The 23,035-nt window shown below is 55.2% G+C and overlaps 2 protein-coding genes across 10 annotated transcripts in view; both read left to right on the forward strand.

The window, feature by feature from the left end:
* The first annotated feature begins 614 nt into the window (after positions 1 to 614).
* On the forward strand, positions 615 to 9,318 carry Prmt1 (protein arginine methyltransferase 1). 3 transcript variants are annotated; one of them, XM_008845084.3, is made up of 11 exons: positions 615 to 771; positions 2,955 to 3,008; positions 3,511 to 3,612; positions 4,906 to 5,061; positions 5,163 to 5,226; positions 6,738 to 6,880; positions 7,173 to 7,260; positions 7,363 to 7,478; positions 7,775 to 7,925; positions 8,348 to 8,469; positions 9,020 to 9,318. In XM_008845084.3, the coding sequence occupies exons 1-11, from the start codon at positions 736 to 738 to the stop codon at positions 9,101 to 9,103; spliced, it is 1,116 nt and encodes a 371-aa protein (XP_008843306.1). In that variant the 5' UTR covers positions 615 to 735; the 3' UTR covers positions 9,104 to 9,318. The 3 variants fall into 3 exon arrangements, with proteins under 3 accessions (XP_008843306.1, XP_008843307.1, XP_008843308.1); XM_008845085.3 differs by lacking the exon at positions 2,955 to 3,008; XM_008845086.2 differs by lacking the exons at positions 615 to 771; positions 2,955 to 3,008 and adding an exon at positions 3,224 to 3,319.
* A 2,683-nt stretch (positions 9,319 to 12,001) lies between these two features.
* Positions 12,002 to 23,035, forward strand: part of Cpt1c (carnitine palmitoyltransferase 1C) — a 25,006-nt gene continuing 13,972 nt past the window's right edge. For 3 of the 7 annotated variants that reach the window (XM_017801131.2, XM_029569387.1, XM_029569388.1), the window contains exons 1-12: positions 12,002 to 12,096; positions 12,540 to 12,749; positions 13,050 to 13,204; positions 13,882 to 14,021; positions 17,193 to 17,364; positions 17,859 to 17,960; positions 18,024 to 18,161; positions 20,875 to 20,952; positions 21,124 to 21,231; positions 21,699 to 21,783; positions 22,304 to 22,499; positions 22,602 to 22,784. In XM_017801131.2, the coding sequence (XP_017656620.1) occupies positions 13,064 to 13,204; positions 13,882 to 14,021; positions 17,193 to 17,364; positions 17,859 to 17,960; positions 18,024 to 18,161; positions 20,875 to 20,952; positions 21,124 to 21,231; positions 21,699 to 21,783; positions 22,304 to 22,499; positions 22,602 to 22,784 (1,343 nt within the window). In that variant the 5' untranslated portion in view covers positions 12,002 to 12,096; positions 12,540 to 12,749; positions 13,050 to 13,063. The remainder of the gene's footprint in view (positions 12,097 to 12,539; positions 12,750 to 13,049; positions 13,205 to 13,881; positions 14,022 to 17,192; positions 17,365 to 17,858; positions 17,961 to 18,023; positions 18,162 to 20,874; positions 20,953 to 21,123; positions 21,232 to 21,698; positions 21,784 to 22,303; positions 22,500 to 22,601; positions 22,785 to 23,035) is intronic. The other 4 variants (XM_029569384.1, XM_029569385.1, XM_029569386.1 and 1 more) reach the window with 4 other exon arrangements.

The following is a 23,035-nucleotide window of genomic DNA, read 5'->3' on the forward strand; positions in this document are numbered from 1 at the left end:
ACCCGGGTGGGGCTCATGGCGCCGGGCCGCGCTCTCATTCCCCGCAGGGTCCAAGATCCCAGACGCGCCCGCGCCCACTACCCGCATCTCGGTGCTCGGGAGCCTCCTCCAGTCTCAACGCGGACTAGCGCCCTTGTTCCTCCCGGACTCCCCTGGGGCAGGGAGAATCCACCGAAGGACGATGACTGACATTCCTGGGAACCAATCGTTGCCGCCCAATGCTTCTGCAGGGCCAATGGCTTGTGTTCTTCTTGAGGCTAGCCGCTAGAGGAGGGCGGGGTAAGAGCCATATACGTCACCTTTGTCTTAACCAATAGCGAGGGAGAGGCGGGCTATACTGGTGATGGACAGCTCTGTTTCTCGACCTCCGCAAAGCGCGGAGCCCGCCGGGAAACTCTGGGGCGGAGCTGACCGGAAAGGGGAGGGACGCACTGGTGGAATTCACCCAATCACCACACGCGCTGGGTGAGATCGATAGACAGTTGTTCCCGTCGTGGTCGACTGGAGGGGGCGGGCCTCGTAACGCTAGGAGGAGCGGGCCCATCGTGGTTGACGGGCGTGGCCTTTATCCAATGGAGACGCGAGGCTGCCAGACAGGCGGCTCTGCTGGCTAATGAGAACTTCTGGCGGGGTCTCTGGGGGAGGGCCGTGGACCCTTTGTTAAAAGGCGGTCCCGGGTGGGGGGGAGTGAGGAGAAAGGGGGGGGGTCTCGGAGGCTGGAGGATTCGGGTGAAGATGGCGGCAGCCGAGGCCGCGAACTGCATCATGGAGGTGAGCGGCCGGGCTCCTCAGGCCCCGGAGGGGCGGCGCGGGGCGGGTGGCCTTCGGCCTGGGCTGAGGAGACGGGTCCTCGGGACGCGCCGTGGGTCGCGCGGGCCCGTATCGTGGAATGAGTTCCATCGTGGGGGGGTGACCCCAGCTTTGGGGGGCTCCGTGGCCCCGCAGTCCAGCCTAGGGTCGTCGCACGTGGCCGCGGGCCGGGGGCGCTTCCGGCCGGGCCGCACGTGGCCGCGCGTCGTGGGGAGGGGGGTGTGCCGCTCTCGAGGCCCTGCGGGCTCCACGTGCGGGACAAAGGCCCCGCCCCCGGCCCCGCGACACCAGCTGCACCCCGGGGAGGCCTGGGGACGTCGGTGCACCCCGGGCCCCGTGCTTCCCGGCCCCAGCACCCCGGCACCCCGTTCCCAGCTCTGGGTCCCCCACCCTCTGCCTGCTGGAGCTGGGGGGATGGGCAGGCTCTGTGACCTCTCTCTCTAAGGGAAAGGTGGGGTGTATCCACCCAGAATCTGGATCATGCGCCGCACACCCCCTCTTGGTCATTCTGGGCGCGTGGGAGGGACGTCTTTTTTCGTGGGGCGTGGCCCCCTAACCTACCTCGTGGGTGGCCAGAGGTAGGTCTCGGGCCGCAGGGCCTTAGCCCTCACCATGCAGCTGTACCCCTTTTTTCTGCATATTGGGGGTCGGAGATGACCCGTTCCATGAGAGTTACTACCATGGCCTGGATCTTTTTTTTTTTTATTTAACCTCCCCCCAAAATTGATGAAACTCGGTGGCCTAGTCTGATGCTTGTTTCTGGGTAGGAGCTAAAATCCCCAGTCCAATTTTTTTTTTTATTTTAATTTACTTTTTTTTGTTGTTGTTTTTGGTCCTTTTGAGACAGGGTCTCCCTGTAGGCCCAGCTGTCCTGGAATTCACTTTGCAGACCAGGCTGGCCTTGAACTCACAGAGATCTGCCTGCCTCTGCCTCCCGAATGCTGAGATTAAAGGCATTAGCCACGATGCTGAGCTTTTAATTTTATTTTTATGTGTATGAGTGTATTGCCTGCAAGTGTGTAAGAGCACTCTCGTCATGCAATGTCCTTGGAGGTCAGAGGAGGGCGCCGGATCCCCTGGAACTGAAATTTTGGATGGGTTGTTAGCTGCCATGTAGATGCTGGGAATCGAACCCGGGTCCTTTGCAAGAGCAGCCTGTGCTCTTAACCACTGAGCCATCTCTCCAACCTCCCAAGTTCCTGATAGGCCTTAGCCACCAGGTCCTAGTCTGCGGCTTCAAGCCCTTTCAGGGCCAGGTTGGTTCCTTGGTATTTGTGGTGTTGGAATGGTCCCACGTGGGGTGCCTAATAGGTCATGGCCCCAGACTTGGCCCCTCTGGGAGCCTTGGAAGATCATTACCAAAGGGATGTAACCTAATGGGGGCCCATTCCCCTTGACATTAGAGAGGGTGGTCAGCTGGTAGGGCACCTGCCGTGGGGGTCAACCTACCTCCCGGGGTCACTGCAGTGGCCCTGGCAGTGTGTGGACAGAGGAAACACCCCCCAGAGGCTGTTTCAGTTTGGCTCTACATCCTGGGGCCCGGGTGGGGTTTGAAAGAGCTGACCCTGCTTCCCTAAGGTTCTTCCTGCACTCTTCCTGGGTGGCTCCCTTCCTAGGAGGCTCAGTGTGTTCTCCACCCAAGGTGGAGTGAGGGGCCAGTGTGCCCACTGCCCTGTGATGGTGTGCCACATCTCTCAGGCTGGGAGACGGGGTTTTGGCTGTGCTGTTAGGTGCCCAGGCACAGGTTCCCTGCCAGCCTCCCTGCGTTGGGGAGTGTGTCAGGGTCACCTAATCTGGGGAGATGAGGTGGTGAAGGGGAGTGACAGCTGGCGGTGCCCAAGTGCCCTGGCGCGCACCACCGAGTCCTCCTGCCTGGATGGGGTGGTGTGTGTGCAGCTGCCTGGCCAGAGAGGGCCAACAATGGGGTGGGCCACGATCTCTCCAGCCGACAGCTGGGACAGGAGACCCCCTTCTCTTCCTTCCTCCTCTCCCGTTCCTTCCTTAACTCCCACTCATTGCTTACTCCTGCTCTCATCACCCCATGCCAAGGAAAAACAAACTGCCAAACACTCAGTGCCCCATGAGCCCGGTCCCTCCCCCAGCCCCCCAGTAGCTAACCCTTTCTCCCTGTTACTCTCTCGTAGAATTTTGTAACCACCTTGGCTAATGGGATGAGCCTGCAGCCGCCTCTTGAAGAAGTAAATATCCTTTTGTGAGACCCCCCCCCCAGCCCACCTCCACATAAGTGTATCTCAGTACACACCTGGCTCCTCCAGAGGTCTAACCACCATCCCTCTTACTTCAAAACAGTCCCCCCCCACTCTGTGCTCCCTTACACTAGGGCAGGCCCCTCCCACCCAGTCCTAGCCCTCCCATACCTTGGCTGCTTCCTTAACTCCATCTCCAGCCCCCCCTTGCCCTTCTGTGTGTCTGTCCTGGCTCTGCCCTCCCTCCCCTCCCTCCCCAGCTGTGGGCTGAGTTAGAGACGGGCAGAGAGACTGGAGAGATGGTAGGCGAGGCGGGTACTCCCCAAGTGGTGCTCTGGGTGGGTCCTAGATGTGAAAACACCGGGCTCCCTGGGGAGGAAAGACGGCAGGTGGGGGCTGTAGGATTGTCCTGGCTTGATTCTGGGTGTTCTGCAGGTTGAAGAGGCTGTGGGACGCCCACCTTTGACCCTTGTACCCCTCCACCCCCTCCCAGGTTTCCTGTGGCCAGGCGGAAAGCAGCGAAAAGCCCAACGCTGAAGACATGACCTCCAAAGACTATTACTTTGACTCCTATGCCCACTTTGGCATCCACGAGGTGAGGAGTGTCCCCAGGCTAGCTGGGGCTGCAGGGCTGGGCCGTGGTGCTAATCCTCCCATGCATGCGCGCTCCGACCCCTCTTTCCCTGGCCCCTCAATTGCCCCTGCAAGGTGCATACACATACACTGTGGGTTCCTCAGCCGTTGCCTTGGAGACTGAGGTTATCTCTGCAGGCCAGCCTCCTGGCTGGGGTGGGAGCACGCATGCGCAGGCTGAGGTCAGAGCTTGCTGGTTGTCTCCAGTGCCCTCTAGTGACTGGCACTGGTACTGATGCCCCTGCTTTTGCCAGGGTGGTTTCCAGACCCTTGTGAAGGAGATTGAGGTCCCAGAATGCACCTGGAATGACATGCTGAGGAATTTTTGCCCCTTGCACTGGCCTTTTAAACAAAGTTGTGCAAGGCTGGGGATGTGGCTTTCTGGTTGAGTGGTTGCCTAGTAGGTGCCAGGCCCTGACTTCTACCCCCAGCACCATAAAGTAAAAAAATAGGAAAATACATCACAAAAATGAACCTCTTTTTGAGCTGGGGAGTGCTATCCCTGATTCCCACGGTCGACAGAGAGGACATACTATTGAAAATTGTCCTCTGATTTCCACACCCAAGAAATTTCTAAAAAGCTTCACATAGTGGTGCATGTTGATGTAATCCCAGGCTGACTTCTTTGGTTCACGGGCAGCCAAAGGTGGGTGGGGCCTAGTGGCTCACGCCTTTGATCCCAGCACTCAGGAGGCAGAGCTAGGCAGGTATCTATGAGCTCAAGGCCACCTGGGGCCACAGGGAGACCCTGTCTCAAAACACAACCAAGTAGACAGCACCTGAGGGATGGCACCCAAAGTTGACATCACCTCCCTCCGCATGCACACATGTGCACCACACATGTGAACACAAAAAATGGTTGTTTTTTCCTGGTACTAGGATGGTGCTCAGGGCCTAGCACATGCTATACAGCCACTGGCTGCTCAGCTGCATCTATATCCCTCTGTTTTGGGATGGGGGTCTCAGGAAATTACCTAAATTGGCTTTGAACTTTGATCTCCTGCCTGAGTTTCCTGTGTGTATTAGATAACAGGCTAGTGCCTAGGAACCCCCTTTTGGTGACATCCTTCAGCCTTGCCCCTTGATGCACCCCTGGGTTCTGGGTGGAATCTGGCTAGCTTGGGTGTTGGCTCTGTGAACCTTCTACAGAACAGAAGGGATCTCTTGGTCTAAGCAGCAGCCTGCTTGTCATTTGTGTCTGGATTGAGTCTAGGCCACCTGTGTGCCCTCACTACCTCCTGGTCTCTGTCCCCAGGAGATGCTAAAGGATGAGGTGCGTACCCTCACGTACCGCAACTCGATGTTTCACAACCGTCACCTCTTCAAGGACAAGGTGGTGTTGGATGTAGGCTCAGGCACAGGCATCCTGTGCATGTTCGCTGCCAAGGCCGGCGCCCGCAAGGTCATCGGGGTGAGTCTCCAGAGAGGTGGCTGTCCAGGCTCCAGCCGGATGAGGGGGTGGGAGCAAGGATGGGATTTGGGTCTCACCTTCCCTTCTTCTTGGGTCCTCAGATTGAGTGCTCCAGTATCTCCGATTACGCTGTGAAGATTGTCAAAGCCAACAAATTAGACCATGGTGAGCAGGGGAAAAGGGTCGGGGGGAGGGAGGGGAAGGGTCTGAGGGATTGGTGTGGTGTGTCAGCTTCCTGAAGCCCTCACTGAAGGGGCAAGATCTGAGCTGGACAGTCACGGGGACGGGTGCCCAGTGCCGTGGTGGTTTAGTATTTTTGGCATTGATGCTGGGGATTGAACCCAGGGCCTCTTACATGCTAGGCAATCACTTTGCCAATTGCACCACTTCCTAGCCCTTAGTTGTCATATTCAGGGCCTCTCAGGAGGTCACTGCACCTCAGCAGCCCACTCTGACAGACCCTGCCTTTCTCAGAGACTCACACCTGATGCCTGTGCATGCCGGCCGCTGGCTGTGCAAATAACACTCCTCATAAGTCTGTGGCCCATGCTGTTCCCCTTGTTGGGCTCCTTTGCCTGGTGCTCCAGTCCCTCTGAGCTGCCCCAGAGACTTTGACCAGCACATTTCACAACAGACTAGTTTCTAGTGAGGTCAGCTCATAGAAGTGCTGGTGTGGGTCAGAAACCTGAAGGTGCGGCACGGTGATCCACCTATCGTCCTGGACCTGGGGGGCTGAGGCACGAAACTTGTGAATGTGTCACAAGGAAAAACCAAAGCAGCAAAGTTAATCAGAACATGTGCCAACATTCTGTCAGCAACAGGGAAGGGTCATGGACGGGGACAGCAGGGTTCTGTGCAGCCTGTTGGGGTCTGGGTGATAGGTTATTGTAAAGAACACTTTTGTACTGAGCCAGTAAGAGATCTGCATTTGATTATAGCGTTCCCGTGGACCCCCATCCTTGTTGCTTGGGCAACAAGGACAGCACCCAGCACCGCAGACAAACATTGGCTTTCCTCTGTCAGTGTTAGGATGGAACCAGGGCCTCTAGCAGGGGCTGTACTGCTGAGCCCCTCCCTCAGACTATTTTGAGGCAGGGTCTCAGCCCACGGCAGGCAGGCCTTGAACTTTCAGTCCTCCAGCCTCAGCGTCCTCAGGAGCTGCAGCATTCTTTGGAGCTGGGGTGACAGGCTTTTACCACCAGGCCTGGCTGACTGTTCGGAAAATTTGGAAAATTGTTTTTGTTCACATTTTATTTTGTGGTGGGAGGAGAGCACATGCATGCCACACCGCACATGTGGAGATCAGAGAAAACTAGTGGGAGTCAGTTCTCTCATCATGCAACATGGGTCCCTGGGCTTGAACAGAAGGGATCCGGCTTGGTGGCAAGCCCCCTTACCTGCTGAGCCGAGTGACCACACCATTATCTAGTGCATCAGATTTGGAGAATGGAAGAATATTTTGGTCTGAGGGTTTCTGGGAGTGGAAGCTGAGCCACTGCAGCCTCAGAGACAGGCCCTCTTCCCAGACCCGACCTAACCTCCAGCATGTGGCGCTGCTGTGACTCTGTCACCTCCAACAGTCAGAGTCCAGTGGGGGTGTCAGAAGCCCTGCTGGCCTCTCGGTGAAGGGCCTTGGGCAGCTCTTGGACCTGCTAACACCATTCCTGTGTCCACAGTGGTGACCATCATCAAGGGCAAGGTGGAAGAGGTGGAGCTGCCAGTGGAGAAGGTGGACATCATCATCAGCGAGTGGATGGGCTACTGCCTTTTCTACGAGTCCATGCTCAACACCGTGCTGCATGCCCGAGACAAGTGGCTGGTGAGGCACCGGGCTCCCGACGAGGCTGCAGACACAGCAACATAGCACACTGAGCAGAGTAGTGATTGGAGGACAATGCACAGGCTGTGGGCTTTTTCTCAGGGTCCAGGCAGGGTTCAAGGAATGCCTAGAAACCTTAGGATGGGGACAGCAATTTGGGATCTGGGTGCCCCCTGACTTCTGGCACAGAGTTGAAGGCTGAGGGTCTCTGCGGAAAGTAGGTGGGCAGGTGGGCTTGGTTCAGGGTAGTGTGAGACTCCTACGCTCTGTACCCTCACCCACCCCTCCTCAGGCACCCGATGGCCTCATCTTCCCAGATCGGGCTACCCTGTATGTGACTGCCATCGAGGACCGGCAATATAAAGACTACAAGATCCACTGTGAGCTGGGTCAGGGGTGGTGAGGGCAGGGGCCACAGGATGGGTAGGGTGGTAAAGGTGGGGCCTGGGCTTTGTGGCTCACCTAGCCCTATCTGTGCCTAGGGTGGGAGAACGTGTATGGCTTTGACATGTCCTGCATCAAAGACGTGGCCATCAAGGAGCCCCTGGTGGATGTGGTGGACCCAAAGCAGCTGGTCACCAATGCCTGCCTCATAAAGGTAGCGATGACAGCAGGCTCTGGGTATCTGTCTGTCCACTGGGGGGAAGGCATTAGAGAACCAGGGGACGCACGCCAGCTCATGTGTCGAGTTCCAGAGGCCACACCTGGTACTGGGCTTTGCTGAGGCAGGTAGTGCTCACATTGAAGCTGGGCCACCAGTGAGCACAGGCACTCTGGGCTGTGGGATCGCCAGGCTGGGTGTTTGTTGGGGCCCAGGACAGGCAGTGTGGGGAAGGTTAGGTGCTAGAACTGGAAGGGCTGTGTGTCTGAATGCAGGGTTTGCTTGTCCCACAGGAGGTGGACATCTACACAGTCAAGGTGGAAGACCTGACCTTCACCTCCCCTTTCTGCCTGCAAGTGAAGAGGAATGACTACGTGCATGCATTGGTGGCCTACTTCAACATCGAGTTCACCCGCTGCCACAAGAGGACCGGCTTTTCTACCAGTGAGGGCCACAGGGGGCTGGGCTGGGGGTGGGGCATGTTCAAGTTTATGTATGGTGAACAGCAGAGGACAGGTTGGGGACTTCTGCCTATTGTCCTGTTACCTGGCAGGAAGCTGTCAAGCTAGAATCCCCCAGTGAGGGGCTGGGGTGTGGCTCAGGTAGAGTGCCTAGGGTGCTCCAGGCCCTGAGTTCCATCACCAGTCCCAAGAACAAAGGTGGGTTTGGGCACTGAGAACCCACCTGGCTCTGCCATCCACTGGCCAAGCAGCTTTGAATCTTGTGTAGCTCTATTGACTCAGTCACTGTGCATGGACAGCAGCCCTCTCCCAGTCTTGGTAGTGATCTCATGGGGTTCTGGGTGGTCACAGGTTGCAGCAGGGGTGATATCCAGGCAGAGGCTCAGGCTGGCCATGCCTCCACAGGCCCCGAGTCCCCATACACACACTGGAAGCAGACGGTGTTCTACATGGAGGACTACCTGACGGTTAAGACTGGCGAGGAAATCTTTGGCACCATTGGCATGCGGCCCAACGCCAAGAACAACGTGAGACCCTGGGATGCCTGAGGGAGTAGATGTGATGATGTATGCGGAAAACGGGCTGGTTTTGGACTTCTTCCTGCATGCTGCTGGGTGGAACCACACTCACCTGGGATGGGGCAGGGGGCTCCCTATACATCTAGTGTGGCTGCTGGGTCCCAAGGTAACCCAGTTACAGCTGCTCTGTTCGACGGCAGGGTCCCCACACTGAAGTCACAGGTCAACATGTCAAACACTGGATAGCCAGACTTTGGACCTTGATGCATGGGTCAGAGGGATATTCCCAAAGCTTGCAGGGGGCGCATAGGAGTGGAGGAGAGACCCCGGCGTAACATGAACAGCACATGTTGATGGCGGATGGGGTCCCCTTTGGGAAGTGATTGAAAACTGTCTGGGTACTGATGGGGATTGGGCAGGCAGTGAAGACAGCCCTGTGGAGCTGCTACTGAGGCAGGGTGCAGGTGTTGGGTAGGCTTTCAGGGAAATGGCCCTGGGCTGTACCTTGCTCAGTGGGGGACTTGGGCCCACCACCTGACAGCCACACCTCTCCCCACAGCGCGACCTGGACTTCACCATCGACCTGGACTTCAAGGGCCAGCTGTGTGAGCTCTCCTGCTCCACAGACTACAGGATGCGCTGAGGTGGCGCCTGGCTGGCCCTATGAGGCCTGGGGCTATGGCGTTCTTAGGCAGTTTCTGGGTCCCTTCTCCTGGCCCTCCAGAAGGGGGCTCAGGAGCTGGGCTTGGGGGATGGGAGGGCACATCATGACTGTGTTTTTCATAACTTATGTTTTTATATGGTTGCGTTTACGCCAATAAATCCTCAGCTGGGACAGCTCTGCTTCTTGGGCACCAAGTTCTGGGTTCTGTCTGCTTGGCTCTGGGGCACATGGATTGGGGTTTCCATGCTCAGCTTCCTGGGGCACAGTGGGGTTGGGGTTCTCTCTGCTTAGCTCCCTGGGGCACAGTGGGGTTCTCTGCTCAGCTCCCCCTGGGGCACAGCAGGTTGGGGTTCTCTCGGCTCCCTGGGGCACAGTGGGGTGGTGTTTCCTCCAGAGCTGCTGAGGTGCCAGTCCAGCTACTTGTGGCTGATCAGTGCTCTGCCCTCGGGAGTCAGACACTTCGTTTCCACTTTGCTTTTGTTCTCCTGACTTGTGTACCAGGGTGAGAAGTTCCCAGAACACTGTCCCCTGACTTCTCGCAGTGCCACATTACTCCTGTGGCTGTTCATCTGTCCAGGACCTTTGAAGGCCAGGCAGGACTGGCAAGTGTACCCAGCCTTGGGTGGCCATGTAGCTCTAGCAGCTGAACCCGTTTTTCCTATGGTGACCTGGAGCTGAGGTTGGAGGCGATCCTCCATGGTGGGGTGAGGGGTATGCTGTAGGACAAGTGTGGCTGGGTGAGCCTTCCCCGCCTTGCCATTGGGCCTCACTTACAGAGTGGTTGCCTTACCTGCCCTCCAGGACCTGCCCCCTAGCACACGGTACACTTGAGACCCAGGTTTCTCCCCCCTTCTCCCAGCCAGTCCCAGAGGACTAATGGGGAGGCTGCTGCTGGGCCCCACTGGTGCTATGGAAGTCAGCGGCTGGGTCATCCCTGTAGGTGTCTGTCCCTCCATACTTGACCCCTTAGGTAGGCCTTTTCAAGGCCTCTGAGAACAAGCCCTGTGGAGGGACTAGTATGTCCAGGAAGGCCCCCATGAGGAAGGAGGCAGAGTCTGGGTTTGAATTCTGTGGTGCAGCGTGGTAAGTACAGCTGACCTCAGTTCTGAAGCACAGGTGTGCTGGGTTATAGGAAGCCAGGAGGCTACACCCTGGCGGGGGGGGGGGGGCTGCTATCGCTGCTCCCTTGGGGCTAGGGTAGTAGTTCACCTACCAACAGAGATGGTCTGGTCCCTCTGTGTTTCCTGTGGGTGGGAATCTGCAGTCTCGCTCTGTGGCGTTCCCCACATTCTGTTCCAACCCCTCATCCATGCACGCTCCCCAGGCATCCCCAGCACCAGCCCTGCTCCCTGGACCATGCTTGAGGGAGAGCATCCGGGAGCATCTAGTTCTGCCCTGCTCCACCAAGGAGTGCTCAGAAAGGCAGATCCAGAGACCCAGTACACAGCCCCATGGCTACAGGCTCTGAGCCTGCAGCAAGGGGCCACCAGAGCTGAATAAGACAACAGATAATCTGCAGAGGGACCTGGGTTGGATTCCCACCCACATTGTCGCTAACAACCACCTGTAATTCCAGTTCCAAGGTATCTGATGCCCGTGGGCATTGCACAACACAGGTGCACCTACCTACATGGAGGCAATACATTCTCACACACATACAATGAAAATAAAAAACTTTAAAGAACCAGCTCCCTAACATTTCTCTTTTGTTTTGTTTTTTGAGATGGGTTCTCATCATGCACCTGTCTAGCCTGCCGTACATATGTATGCCATATGGACAAGGCTGGCCTTAAACAGATCCCTCTGTCCCTGCTTCTGAGTCCTGAGGTTAAAGGCATGTGCCACATTGGCCAGCCACACATACTCTTAAAGATACTTGGCTCTGTGGTTAAGAGCACTGGCTGCTCTTGCAAAGGACATGCATTTGGTTCCCAGCACCCACATGGCAGCTAACAATCCAGTGTTCTATTCTGGCCTCCAAGGGATAGAGGTGGGCTTACATACATGCGGGCAAAAATAAATTTCAAAGGTGGTTGTGAGCTGTTCTTACTTAGGTGTTTGGGAACTAAACTCTAGTCCTCTGCAAGAACAGTGCACCCTCTTAACTACTAAATCATCTCCAGTCCTTAAGTAGATTCTTAATATTTTGGGGGGAGTTCTTTCTGAGACAGGGTCTCGCTGTAGCCCCAACTGGCCTCTGTCTCACAGAGATCCACCTTTCTCTGCCTCCTGAGTGCTGGGACTAAAGGCGTGCACTAGCACACCTCTAATAATAATTGTTTAAATATTTTATGTGTATGAATGTGTTGCCTGAATGTAAGTGCACTCGTGTCATGCAGTGCCCACGGAGGTCAGAAGAGGCCATCGGATCCCCTGGAACTGGAGTTACAGATGGGTGTTAGCTGCTATGTGGGTGCTGGGAATCAAACCTGGCTCCTCTGCAAGAGCAGCCAGTGCTCTTAACCTCTGAACATCTCTCAGGCCCCAGGCTCTATGCGCCTTGTCCAGTAACTGACTAGCTCATATCCAGCCCCATAGCACCTCCTTCGTCCCCTCGGGCTGTGCACCTATCATGGGTGTTTGTGGGTCAGCCTAATCCCCCAAGCATCTTCCCGGGGTAGAAACACTGAGATTGGGTGCTGTGCCCTACACGCCTAAGCTTCAAGCCACGCCTGGTCTAGTCCCAAGAGGACGGTCTAGAGCTGCCCGGGTGTGGGCAGCAGCGCGGGAGGAGGGAGGGCATACCACGCTGAACTGCCCTGGACCAATTCAGCAGACTGGGGATGGTATCGGACAAGGGGATTGGACGCTGCGATTCCAAGGGGTGGAGACAGAACTCGGAGGGGCGGGGACAGGACACTGAGTAATTGGGAGGGGGGCGGAGACAAAGCCCCGGACCTCAGGACCCGGCTAGGCAGGCGCACACCAGTCCTGAGCTGGGTGTCCAGTGACTCCGGGGGACGTGTGACCAGGTAGTGGACTCGTGGCACCGAGCTGAGCAATACAAGGGAGAAACTTGGGTCTTGAGCTCAAAACTGGGGGGCAGGGGATGTGCTTGGGGCCGACCCCAAGGATCTGAGCTGCTGACCCCTAAACGGCCTAAGTACACGCCAGGGCACGGGATTGCTGCATGCCATCGGGTGGGCACGCAGAGCTTCTCCATCACCTGTCTTGGCCTCTCACCTCCGCTCACCATCAGCAGCCCTGGCTGCTGCGCATGCGCAGTAGGGTCCTTCCTCCATTCCCTCTTCAGACCCCGCGGGGGAGGGAACGCTCTGCCTCCCGTGAGTCCGGGAATTTATAGACGCCGCACACCCGTACCTGGCGAAGGGAAGCGGAAATGGGGTGGACAGTGCCAACGTCCGGCAGGTGTTTGTTTTCTATGGGTCTAAAACTAGTATTTTTTTTCCCAAAGCCCTCTAACCCTGGACCATGTCCACCCCACACCCCCCACCGCGAATGCTGAGTCCTTAGGTGGGCACCGAGTTCTCAGCAGCACAGGTCAGGGGTAGCCGCGAGCCAGCCCTCCAGCCCCTCTGAACACTCTCAGAGGACCCCAGTTGAAGTCCTCAAGACCTTTGAGTACCCAACTGGAACTTCAGCACCCTTAAGTGCTTAAGGCAGAGTGAGCCAAGCCCTGGGGTCCAAGGGAGGAAAGGAAGGGCTGGAGTCTCCATTCCTCCGTTTTAGGGAGGAGGGCTGGGGGCTGAACCTGTTTTTGAAGGATGAGGGTTGGGCTAAGACTTCTTGGGGCTGAGGTCTGGACTCCAGGTCTGAGAGAGGGCTGGGACCTAAACTCCCAGATCCTAGGGAGAAGGCTGGGGCCTAGACGCCCCAGTCTGAGGCAGGAGGCTGGGGTCTGGACTCCTGGGTCTGAGGGAGGAAACTCCAAAGTCCCGAGAGTGACCCTCTGTCCTCTTCCCAGGGACCCCAGGGGACATGGGTGAGGCACACCAGGCCTCGGGCTTGCTGTCCTCACTGAGCTCGGATGGGTCGGAAGTAGAGCTGAGCTCCACAGTGTGGCAGGAGATCTACCTATCAGGCCTGCGCTCTTGGAAAAGGCATCTCTGGCGTTTCTGGGTGAGGCGGGCTCCTGGTTGGTTTCCTTCTGGGAGTCCAGGTACCTGTTTCTGGGATGCCCAACACCCACTTCTGAGGATCTGGAGGTCCAGTTCCAGGACTCTCAGATGTTGCTCTGTGGCTTCTTAGCCCCACCCATGGCACTACTGCACCCTCTGCTTGGCCCTAGTACCCATCACTGTTGCTGCCACAGCTAACACAACTCGTGGAACTCAGTTCCCCTATCTCTATTTATTTTTTGGTGCCATGGAAAGAACCCAGGATCTTGCACATCCTAGGCCAGCTAAGCCACACCCCAGCCCCTCACTGGGGGATCCTAGGCAGGGGCTCCACTGCTGAACCACACCCCAGCCCCTCACTGGGGGAGTCTAGGCAGGGGCTCCACCACTGAGCCCCTCACTGGGGATTCTAGGCAGGGGCTCTACCACTGAGCCACACCCCAGCCCCTCACTGGGGGAGTCTAGGCAGGGGCTCCACCACTGAGCCACACCCCAGCCCCTCACTGGGGGATTCCAGGCAGGAGCTCCACCACTGAGCACACCCCAGCCCCTCACTGAGGAGTCTCTTCCCTGAATCCTGAGCTGAGCCCACACTCTGGGCCCCATAAGCACCTAAGAATAGTGCAGGTCAGGTGCTAAGAGGGAACGTGACTGAAAACACCCCTTTCCTCACCACAGAGCGACTTTCTTACTGGTGTGGTCCCTGCCAGCCCCCTCAGCTGGCTCTTCCTCTTCAGTGCAATCCAGCTGGCTTGGTTTCTCCAGCTGGATCCCTCCTTAGGACTGATGGAGAAGATTAAAGAGTTACTGCCAGACTGGTGAGGCCCCCTTTTCACCCCAATGAGCCACACGCTCTCTGCCTACCAGTTCCTTTCTGTGTGTGTGTTTGTGTGTGTGTGTGGTGTGAAAGAAATGTAACCTCTGGAAGTTGTTTTATGTCCTATTAATAGACGTCGAGTACCAGGGACAAAGGAGGAGACTTACTGTCTTTCTTTTTTTTAAATCCTGGTGACTTAAAAAAATACTTGAGATGCTTATTTATTCATTATTTTATGTGTATAAGTGTATTGCCTGCATGTATGTTAGTGCACCCATGTTGTACAATGCCCATGGAGGCCAGAAGAAGTCATGGGATCCCCTGGAAGTGGGATTATGGGTGGTTGTTGGTTGTTAGTTGTCATATGGGTGCTGAGAGACTTGAACCCTGGTCCTCTGCAAGAGCAGCCAGTGCTCTTAACTGATGAGCCGTCTCTCCAGCCCCTCATGGTGACTTTTTAAGAATGATGGGAAACCAGAAATTGTGGAAAAATAGTTACATGTTAATAGAGAGATAAGCCCTGCCAGTTTCTAATAATTCAGTCAGTCAAGAAACTTCACCAGCCAGGAACAGTGGCACATGCCTTGTAACCCCAGGGTTTAGGAGGCTGAGGCAGAAGATTGATGAGTTCCAGGCCATCCTGGACCAAATAAAAACTAAAATTTCACAACAAACTAAAAAAAACAGATATTATCACCATCCTCTAAAAATTTTTTTGATGTGGGGTTAGAGAGATGGCCCAGCGGTTAAGAGCACTGACTGCTCTTGCAGAGCACTTGGGTTCGATTCCCAGCACCCACATGGTGGCTATGAGCGTCCTTAATAAAATATTTTTTGAAAATTGAATGTTGCTGGGCTTGGTGGTACACGCCTTTAATCCCAGCACTTGGGAGGCAGAGGCCAGCCTGGTCTACATAGTGAGTTCCAGGCCAGCTGGGGCTACAGGGAGACCCTGCCTCAACCCCCCCCCCAAAAAAATTTAATGTTTTTCAGCCGGGCGTTGTGGTACACCCTTTAATCTCAGCACTCAAGAGGAAGAGGCAGGCAGATCTCTGTGAGTACAAGGATAGCCTGCTCTACATAACAAGTGCCAGGCCAGCTTGGGCTACAGGGAGACATTGTCTCAAAAAGAAGAAAAAAAAATTCAATGTTTTTTGGTTTTGTTTTTTGAGACAGAGTTTCCCTGTAGCCCCAGCTGGCCTGGAACTCACTACATAGACTAGGCTGGCCTCCAACTCACAGATCCACCTGCCTCTGCCTCCTGAGTGCTGGGATTAAAGGTATACACTGCCATGCTCAGCCCAAATAAAAAATGTCTTAAATGTGTATGAATGTTTGCCTGCATGTATGTATGTATGTTATTTGAGTATGCAGTTCTAGTGGAGACCAGAAAAGGGTGTCACATCCCCTGGAGCTGCAGTTGCAGGAGGTGGTGAACCACCATGTGGGTTCTGGTAATGAAACTCGGGTTCTCTGCAGGAGCACTGGTCCATCTCTCCAGCCCATTATCATTAACTTTAAGAAGGGATTGAAAACCAGGTAGGGAGGGGTGAGGTGGTAGGTTCCAGTATATGACTCAGTCTTCCTCTGGAGGAAGATGCAGATTTTGTGCACATGACCCTTACGGGGCAGAGCCCAGATCACACACAGAAAGTTCTAGAAAGAATACATTTATGATTCAGTCAACAAAGATGTTCAGGGGCTGGAGAGATGGCTCAGCAGTTAAGAACACTGACTGTTCTTAAAGAAGAACAAAAAAAACAAAGATGTTCGGAGACCCCATGTTCCTTATTTTTTTTATTTTATTTTATGTGTATGAGTGTATTGCCTGCATGTATGTGAGTGTACCTGTGTCATGCAATGCCGAAGAGGGCTTCGGATTCCCCTGGAACTGGAGTTAAGGATGGTTCATAGCCGCCATGTGGGTGCCCGGGACTCGAACCCGGGTCCTCTGCAAGAGCAGTCAGTGCTCTTAACCGCTGAGCCATCTCTCCAGCCTCACTTTTTTGGGTTTTTTAATTTTAATTTTATTTTAAATGGTTCCTCCTTTTTTGTTTTTTGTTTTGTTTGTTTGTTGAGATAGGGTCTCCCTGTAGCCCCAGCTGGCCTGGAACTCACTATGCAGAGCAGGTTGGCCTTGAACTCAAGAGATCTGCCTGCTTCTGCCTCCTGAGCACTGGGATTAAAGGTGTGGGCCACCACGCCTGGCATCACCTCCTTTTTTGTAAAAAATTATTATCTTTCCTTTATGTGCATGAGTGTATTGCTTGCAATGCCTATGGAGGTCAGAAGAGAGTATCAGATCCCCTGGAACTGGAGTTACATACAGTTGTTAGCTGCCATGTGGATGCTGGGAATTGAACCCAGGTCCTCTGCAAGAGCAGCCAGTGCTCCTAACTGCTGAGCCATCTCTCCAGTCCCCAGGTTTTAAAATTTTTTTATTTTTTATGTGTATGAGGGTTTTGCCTGTGTCATGCAAGGCCTGCAGAGGCCAGAAGAGGGCATCAGATCCCCCTGGAACTGGAGTTACTGAGAGTTAAGAGCCACCATGTGGTGGTGTGGACTGAACCTGGGTCATCTACAAGAGCAGCCAGTGCCTTAACCCCTGAGCCATCTCTCTTTAGCACACCAACACGACCACCACTCTTCTCCCCACCCCACCCCACACCCCACCCCCCGTTTCTTTTTTGAGACAAGTTAATTTCTCTGGAGCTCAGTCTGGCCTGGAGCTCCCTGCAATCCTCCTGCCTCAGTCTCCTAAATTCTAGATTACAGGAGTATTCCCACACCTGGATGGAACCTACCAATTTCCAAGGACAGAGATTTATTTTTTTATTCATTCATTCATGGCAGGGTCTCATGTAGCCCAGGCTGGGCTCGATCTCACTCTGAAGCCCAGGACTTGGAACTGATCTTGTTTCCACCTCCCCAGTGCCAGGGTTACAAGGATGCACCACGATGTCCTTCCTGCATACCCACTAAGCTACATCCTGGCCCCAAGAAAGTGATTTTAGAAGCTTGGTGCCTCCACTAGGATGGACAGAAGCAGCAGAGGGACACACCCAATTTATGGAGGGGGAAAAGGCACCGGTCTGATGTGGTTATCCCCATCACCAGTTCTCTAAGTCATAGACCAGTGCACAGATTCAGGACACCTGTCTCTCTACCCCAGGGGTGGACAGCACCATCGCCTCCGAGGGGTCCTGGCAGCAGCGCTGTTTGCCTCATGTCTGTGGGGAGCCCTGATCTTCACGCTTCACGTGGCCCTGAGGCTTCTTCTGTCCCATCATGGCTGGCTTCTGGAACCTCATGGAACTATGTCCTCACCCACCAAGACCTGGCTGGTATGTGAAGGACTGAGATTCATAGAACACAAGGCTTCTGTCCCCTCTCCCTCTGGGTGTGTGTGTCTCTCTCTCTCTCTCTCTCTCTCTCTCTCTCTCTCTCTCTCTCTCTCTCTCTCTCTCTCTCTGGGTCTCTAGGTCCTCTGTCTCTCTCCCTCTCTGGCTCTCTCTCTCTCTCTCTCTCTCTCTCTCTCTGGTTCTGTCTCTTTCTGGGTCTCTAACCCTCTCCCTCTGAGTGTCTCTTTCTCTCCCTCTCTCTGGGTCTCTGCTCTACTTTGGGGGCTCTCTCTTTTGATCTTTCTCCCACTCTTTGGGTCTCTGTCTCTGGGTCCGTGTCCCACTCTCTCTTTGGGTCTCAGTCCTCCTTTCCCTCTCTCAGTGAGTCTGTAACTCTGGGACTCACTGTCTCGCTGTCCCCCCACCTCCCTCCCCCGACCCCCCTCTCCCGTTATCCCCCTCCCCTGTTATTCCCCCCTCTACCGCCTCCCCCGCAGGCGCTGGTCCGCATCTTCTCCGGCCGCCGCCCCATGCTGTTCGGCTTCCAGCGTTCGCTGCCGCGGCTGCCGGTACCCGCGGTGCAGGACTCAGTGCGCAAGGTGGGCTGGTTCCTGGGCGGGGCGGGCGCCCGCGGTGGGCCGTGACGCTGCGCTCCCCCGCAGTACCTGGAGTCCGTCCGCCCACTGCTCCGCGACGACGCCTTCGACTGCGCGGCGGCGCTGGCGCACGACTTCCTGCGGCTGCAGGCGCCGCTGCTGCAGTTCTACCTGCGCCTCAAGTCCTGGTGCGCCTCCAACTACGTGAGTGCCAGGCGCTACACGCCGGATCCCGCCTGCCAAAGCGGGACAGCCCCGCCCCGCCCCTCCAGCCCCGCCCACTGAGAGAAGGGATGCCCCGCCCGCGATGGGACCGCCCCCACCCCGCCCATCAAGAGGGCCTCCCCGAACCTCCTCCAGTCCCGCCCCCACCATGTCCCATGACTCAGGAAACGGCCTCGCCCTCCTGCCACTCCACCCCGTATCTGCTCTCTATATCTCCCCTGTGCTCTCTAGCTCCGCCCCGTGCCTGTAGCCCCGCCCCAACTATCCCCTACCAGCCCTTTGCAGTAAAGGGTCCTCTGGAGTGCACTAGGGGAGGCATAGGAGGATCTGGAATAGGGAGGTGCAGGGGCAGCTCTGGTGTGCAGGAAAGAGGACGGACATGAGGCTGAGCAGGGACAGTCGGAAGACTTCAGCTGGAAAAATTCATCAAAATGTTGGGCTTGGTAAACATGTCCAGTGTGGGAAGGAGGTCGAGCACAGAAGGTCTGGGGCAGCGCCACATGGGAGGGTCAATCAGTGGAAACACTCAGAGAGAGGTGTCTTGTAGCCGTTGGAGGTAGCTGAGCTTCAGTGTTCTGCTTTTGTTTTATTTTTAAAGATTTAATTCTATTATTTTAAATGATATGTGCTTGCAGGCACCCATGTAGGCCAGGGGTGTTGGATGTCCTGGAGCTGGGGTTACAGGTGGTTGTGAGCTGAACATGGGTGCTTGGGCACTGAACCTGGGTCCTTTGCAAGAGCATTGAGCACCAGCCCTCTAGCCCCAAGTGTTCTGCTTTTTTTCTTTTTTTTATGTAGTATATTGTCTTGTATGTATTGTTTGTAAGTGCATCTGTGTTGTACGGTGCCCACCCTCAGAAGAGGGTGTCACATTCTCTGGAACTGTACTTACAAGCAGTTGTTAGCTGCCATGTGGGTGCTGGGAATTGAACCCAGGTCCTCTGCAAGAGCAATCAGTGCTCTTAACCATTGAGCCATCTCTCCAGCCCCGTGTTCTGCTTTTAATTATTTTTTTCTTCAAGCTTATAGGTTAGATTCTGCTCTTTAAAAAGTACAGACTGAGCCAGGCGTGGTGGCGCATGCCTGTAGTCCCAGCACTCGGGAGGCAGAGGCAGGTGGATCTCTGTGAGTTCAAGGCAGCCTGGCCTACATAGTGAGTTCCAGGACAGCTGGGGCTACAGGGAGACCCTGACTCAAAAAAAGACCAAAAAAAAAAAAAAAAAAGTACAGACTGGGGGCTAGAGAAATGGCTCAGCAGTTACAGCACTGGCTCTAGTTCCCAGCATCCACATGGCAGCTAACAACCATCTGTAACTCCAGTTCCAGGGAATTCAACACCCTCTTCTGACCTAAGGCATTGAATGACACGGGTGCACTTACACACATGCAGACAATACATTCATACGCATAAACTAAAAATAATAAAATTAAATAAGGGCTGGAGAGACAGCAGTTAAAGAGCACTGGCTACTTTTTCAGTAGACCTGGGTTCAATTCCTAGCATCCACATGGCAGCTAACAATGATCTGTAACTCCAGTCCAGGGGATGCTTCGCCCTCTTCTGACCTCCACAGGCATTGTATGACATGGGTGTACTTACACACATGCAGACAGTACACTCCTACACATAAAACAGAAATTTAATAAAAATTTAAGTACATACACTGTCGGGCATGGTGGTGCATGCCTTTAATTCCCAGCACTCAGGAGGCAGAGAGACAAGTGGATCTCTGTGAATTTGAGGCCAGCCTGGTCTACATAGCGAATTCCAGGCCAGCCGGGACTGCATAAATGAGACACTGTCAAAAACAACAAAAATAACAGGCACTGGAGGACTTGGGATGTAGCTCAGTTGGTAGAGTGTACCTGGTCTAGACAGCGCCAGGGATGGAGGCCAGGGTTCCATGCCTGTTTGGCCAACACTCTACCAACTGAGACAAGCCTAGCTCTCAAACATATGTCTTGATGCTCATCTTAAAAAATATTTATTATTATTATTTTAGTCCCAGCACTCAGGAGGCAGAGGCAGGTGGATCTCTGTGAGTTCAAGGCAGCCTGGCCTACATAGTGAGTTCCAGGCTAGCTGGGGCTACAGGGAAACCCTGTCTCAAAAAGACCAAAAAAATATTTTTAAAAATTTTATTTGTATGAGTGTATTGCCTGCATGTTTGTAAGTGCACCCATGTCATGCAATGTCCACAGAGGCCAGAAGAGGATGTTGGATTCCCTAGAACTGGAATTACAGAGGGTTGTTAGCTGCCATGTGGGTGCTGGGAACCAAACCCAGGTCCTCTGCAAGAGCAGCCAGTACTCTTAACTGCTGAGCTGCCTCTCCAGGACCTCTAGGTGTTTCAGTCTGTGCCTCAGCACTGGGATTAGAACACACCATCACACCTGGCCTTTATATGGGTGCTGAGAATTTCACTCATGTTACCAGGGCTGCAAGGCCAGCACTTTACCAACTGAGCCATCTCCCAACCCCTAATTCTAATTAATGGCTGTACATTACATGCTTTGAGTAACTGATCCCTCATCGAGGCCTTCTAGGTTCTCACTAGTTGCTAATCATGGCCAACTTCTCCGTGGAGCCCCTTTCTGCTCCTGTGACGCAGTTAAGTTGGCGGGCTCCCGTTCCACTGCCCCTCTGGTCAAGGTCCCGGCCACCAGCCGTGTCTTTCCTGCTCTTCCCCAGGTCAGTGACTGGTGGGAAGAGTTTGTGTACCTGCGCTCACGCAACTCCCTGCTGGTGAACAGTACCTTCTACATGATGGTGAGCTAGAGGCATGGGCCAGGGTGGTGGGGTGCCCGTGGTGTTTACGATCCACGATGTGAATCCAGGTCTGCAGTCTGCAGTTCACCATCTTGTCTGCTTTGGAAGTCGGGGGCCCCTGTCAGTGACAGACGTGGCCTCTGTGTTTTGTGTCCCCTGGCCACGGAGCAGGACTTCCTGTACGTCACACCCACACCGCTGCAGGCGGCCCGGGCTGGGAATGCTGTCCACGCCCTGCTCCTGTATCGCCATCGTCTGAACCGCCAGGAGATTCCACCCGTAAGGCAGCTCCCGTGGTCCCTGCTCCCGTGGCCCATGTGGCCCTGGTTCTCATGCTCCTGGCTTCCATGGTCCTGGCTCTTGTGCACCCCACCCCCAAGCTCCTGTGACCCCACCATGCTTCTGTGACCAATGTGGCCCAGGGTCCTGTGACCCTGGCTTCTCTGGTCCCCAGCTCCCGTGGTCCATGTGGTCCTGGCTCCTGTGGCCCTGGTTCCTGTAGTCCCCCCAAATCCTGTGGACAGTGTGGCCTTGGCTCCTACAACCGTGGCTTCCACTGTTCCCAGCTTTCTTGGCACATGTGGCCCTGGCTCTCATGCCATCCCAGCTCCCATAGCCCTGGCTTCCATGGCCCTCAGCTCCTGTGGTCCAGGCTCCCATGGTCCCAGCTCCTGTGGCTTGGGCATGGAGGTGTGGGAAGCCACGTAGGGCCCAGCACACAGCTCACAGCCTCTGGCCTCCTGCAGATCTTGCTGATGGGAATGCGACCCTTGTGTTCTGCGCAGTACGAAAGGATATTCAACACCACACGGATTCCAGGGGTGGAAAAAGGTGAGACTCCCTCCCCTCCTGTCCCTGTCCCTCCCTGTGACAGAGGCAGTGATTAACAACAGGACTCTGCCCAACCAGCTTGGGTTCCTGCCCTGATTCCAGTGCTTCCTGTGTGGCCTCGGGCAAGTGCTTGCCCTCTGTGAGCCTGTGTTTTCCTTTACAAAATGGGATAATAATGGTACCAGGGGTGATGGAAATTACTAGCTCCAGGGAGTGAGCTGGGATGCCTATCCAATGGTAGAGTGCTTGTCTAGCATGTTTGAAGTTTTCATATCCAGCACCACATAAATTAGTCATGGTGGTGTACATCTGCTGTCTTCTGAGCACTAGGGAGGTGGAGGCCAGCCTGGTCTACATAGTGAGTTACAGGCCAGCCTAAGGCTACAGGGAGACCCTGTCTAAATGAATGAATGAATGAATGAATGAATGAAAGCTTGGGGACAGAGAACATCCTTAATAAGCAGAGTGGTTCTTGTAGCTGCCTTCCCAGTCTCAGGCTCCTGTGCCCACTTGCCCCTAGACCACCTCCGTCATCTCCAGGACAGCCGGCATGTGGCTGTCTTCCACCGGGGCCGATTCTTCCGGGTGGGGACCCACTCCCAGAATGGCCTGCTGTCCCCAAGGGCCCTGGAGCAGCAGTTTCAGTGGATCCTGGACGACCCTTCCCCTGCCTGTCCCCACGAGGAGCATCTAGCAGCCTTGACCACCGCTCCCAGGTGAGGGCTGCGGCCTGCGGGTACAGTGGGCAGATTGGGCCCAGGAAGCGGTCTGGACAGGGTGGAGGGCCAGCTGGACTCAGGCCCATCCCCCTTCCACAGGAGTATGTGGGCCCAGGTGCGGGAGTCGCTGAAGACCCATGCCACCTCTGCCCTGGAAGCTGTGGAAGGGGCCGCCTTCTTTGTGTCCCTTGATTCTGAGCCTGCGGGACTGACCAAGGAGGACCCTGCAGCGTCCCTGGACGCCTATGCTCACGCTCTGCTGGCTGGCCGGGGCCATGACCGGTGAGTCACCCCAGTTGCAGAATCTACTCAACTCCTTATGGAAACCCAGGGCTCCTCCCCAATAGACAAGACCCCAGGCTCCACACTTCAGAAGCCTCTAGATCCAGGGCTCACTTGCACCTGAGGACCCTGGACACAATGCATTAGAACCAGGAATTTTTTTTTTTTTTTTGGTCTTTTTGAGACAGGGTCTCCCTTGTAGCCCCAGCTGTCCTGGAACTCACTATGTAGACCAGGCTGGCCTTGAATTC

Source organism: Nannospalax galili, unplaced genomic scaffold (assembly GCF_000622305.1).
Source record: "Nannospalax galili isolate Female #2095 unplaced genomic scaffold, S.galili_v1.0 scaffold960, whole genome shotgun sequence".
NCBI lineage: Eukaryota > Metazoa > Chordata > Mammalia > Rodentia > Spalacidae > Nannospalax > Nannospalax galili.

Coding starts and splice junctions, on each gene's coding strand:
- Prmt1 (XM_008845084.3), top strand. CDS start 736: ATGGCGGCAGCCGAGGCCGCGAACTGCATCATGGAG. Junction 6,881..7,172: donor ATGCCCGAGACAAGTGGCTG/GTGAGGCACCGG, acceptor ACCCCTCCTCAG/GCACCCGATGGCCTCATCTT. Junction 7,926..8,347: donor GAGGACCGGCTTTTCTACCA/GTGAGGGCCACA, acceptor ATGCCTCCACAG/GCCCCGAGTCCCCATACACA.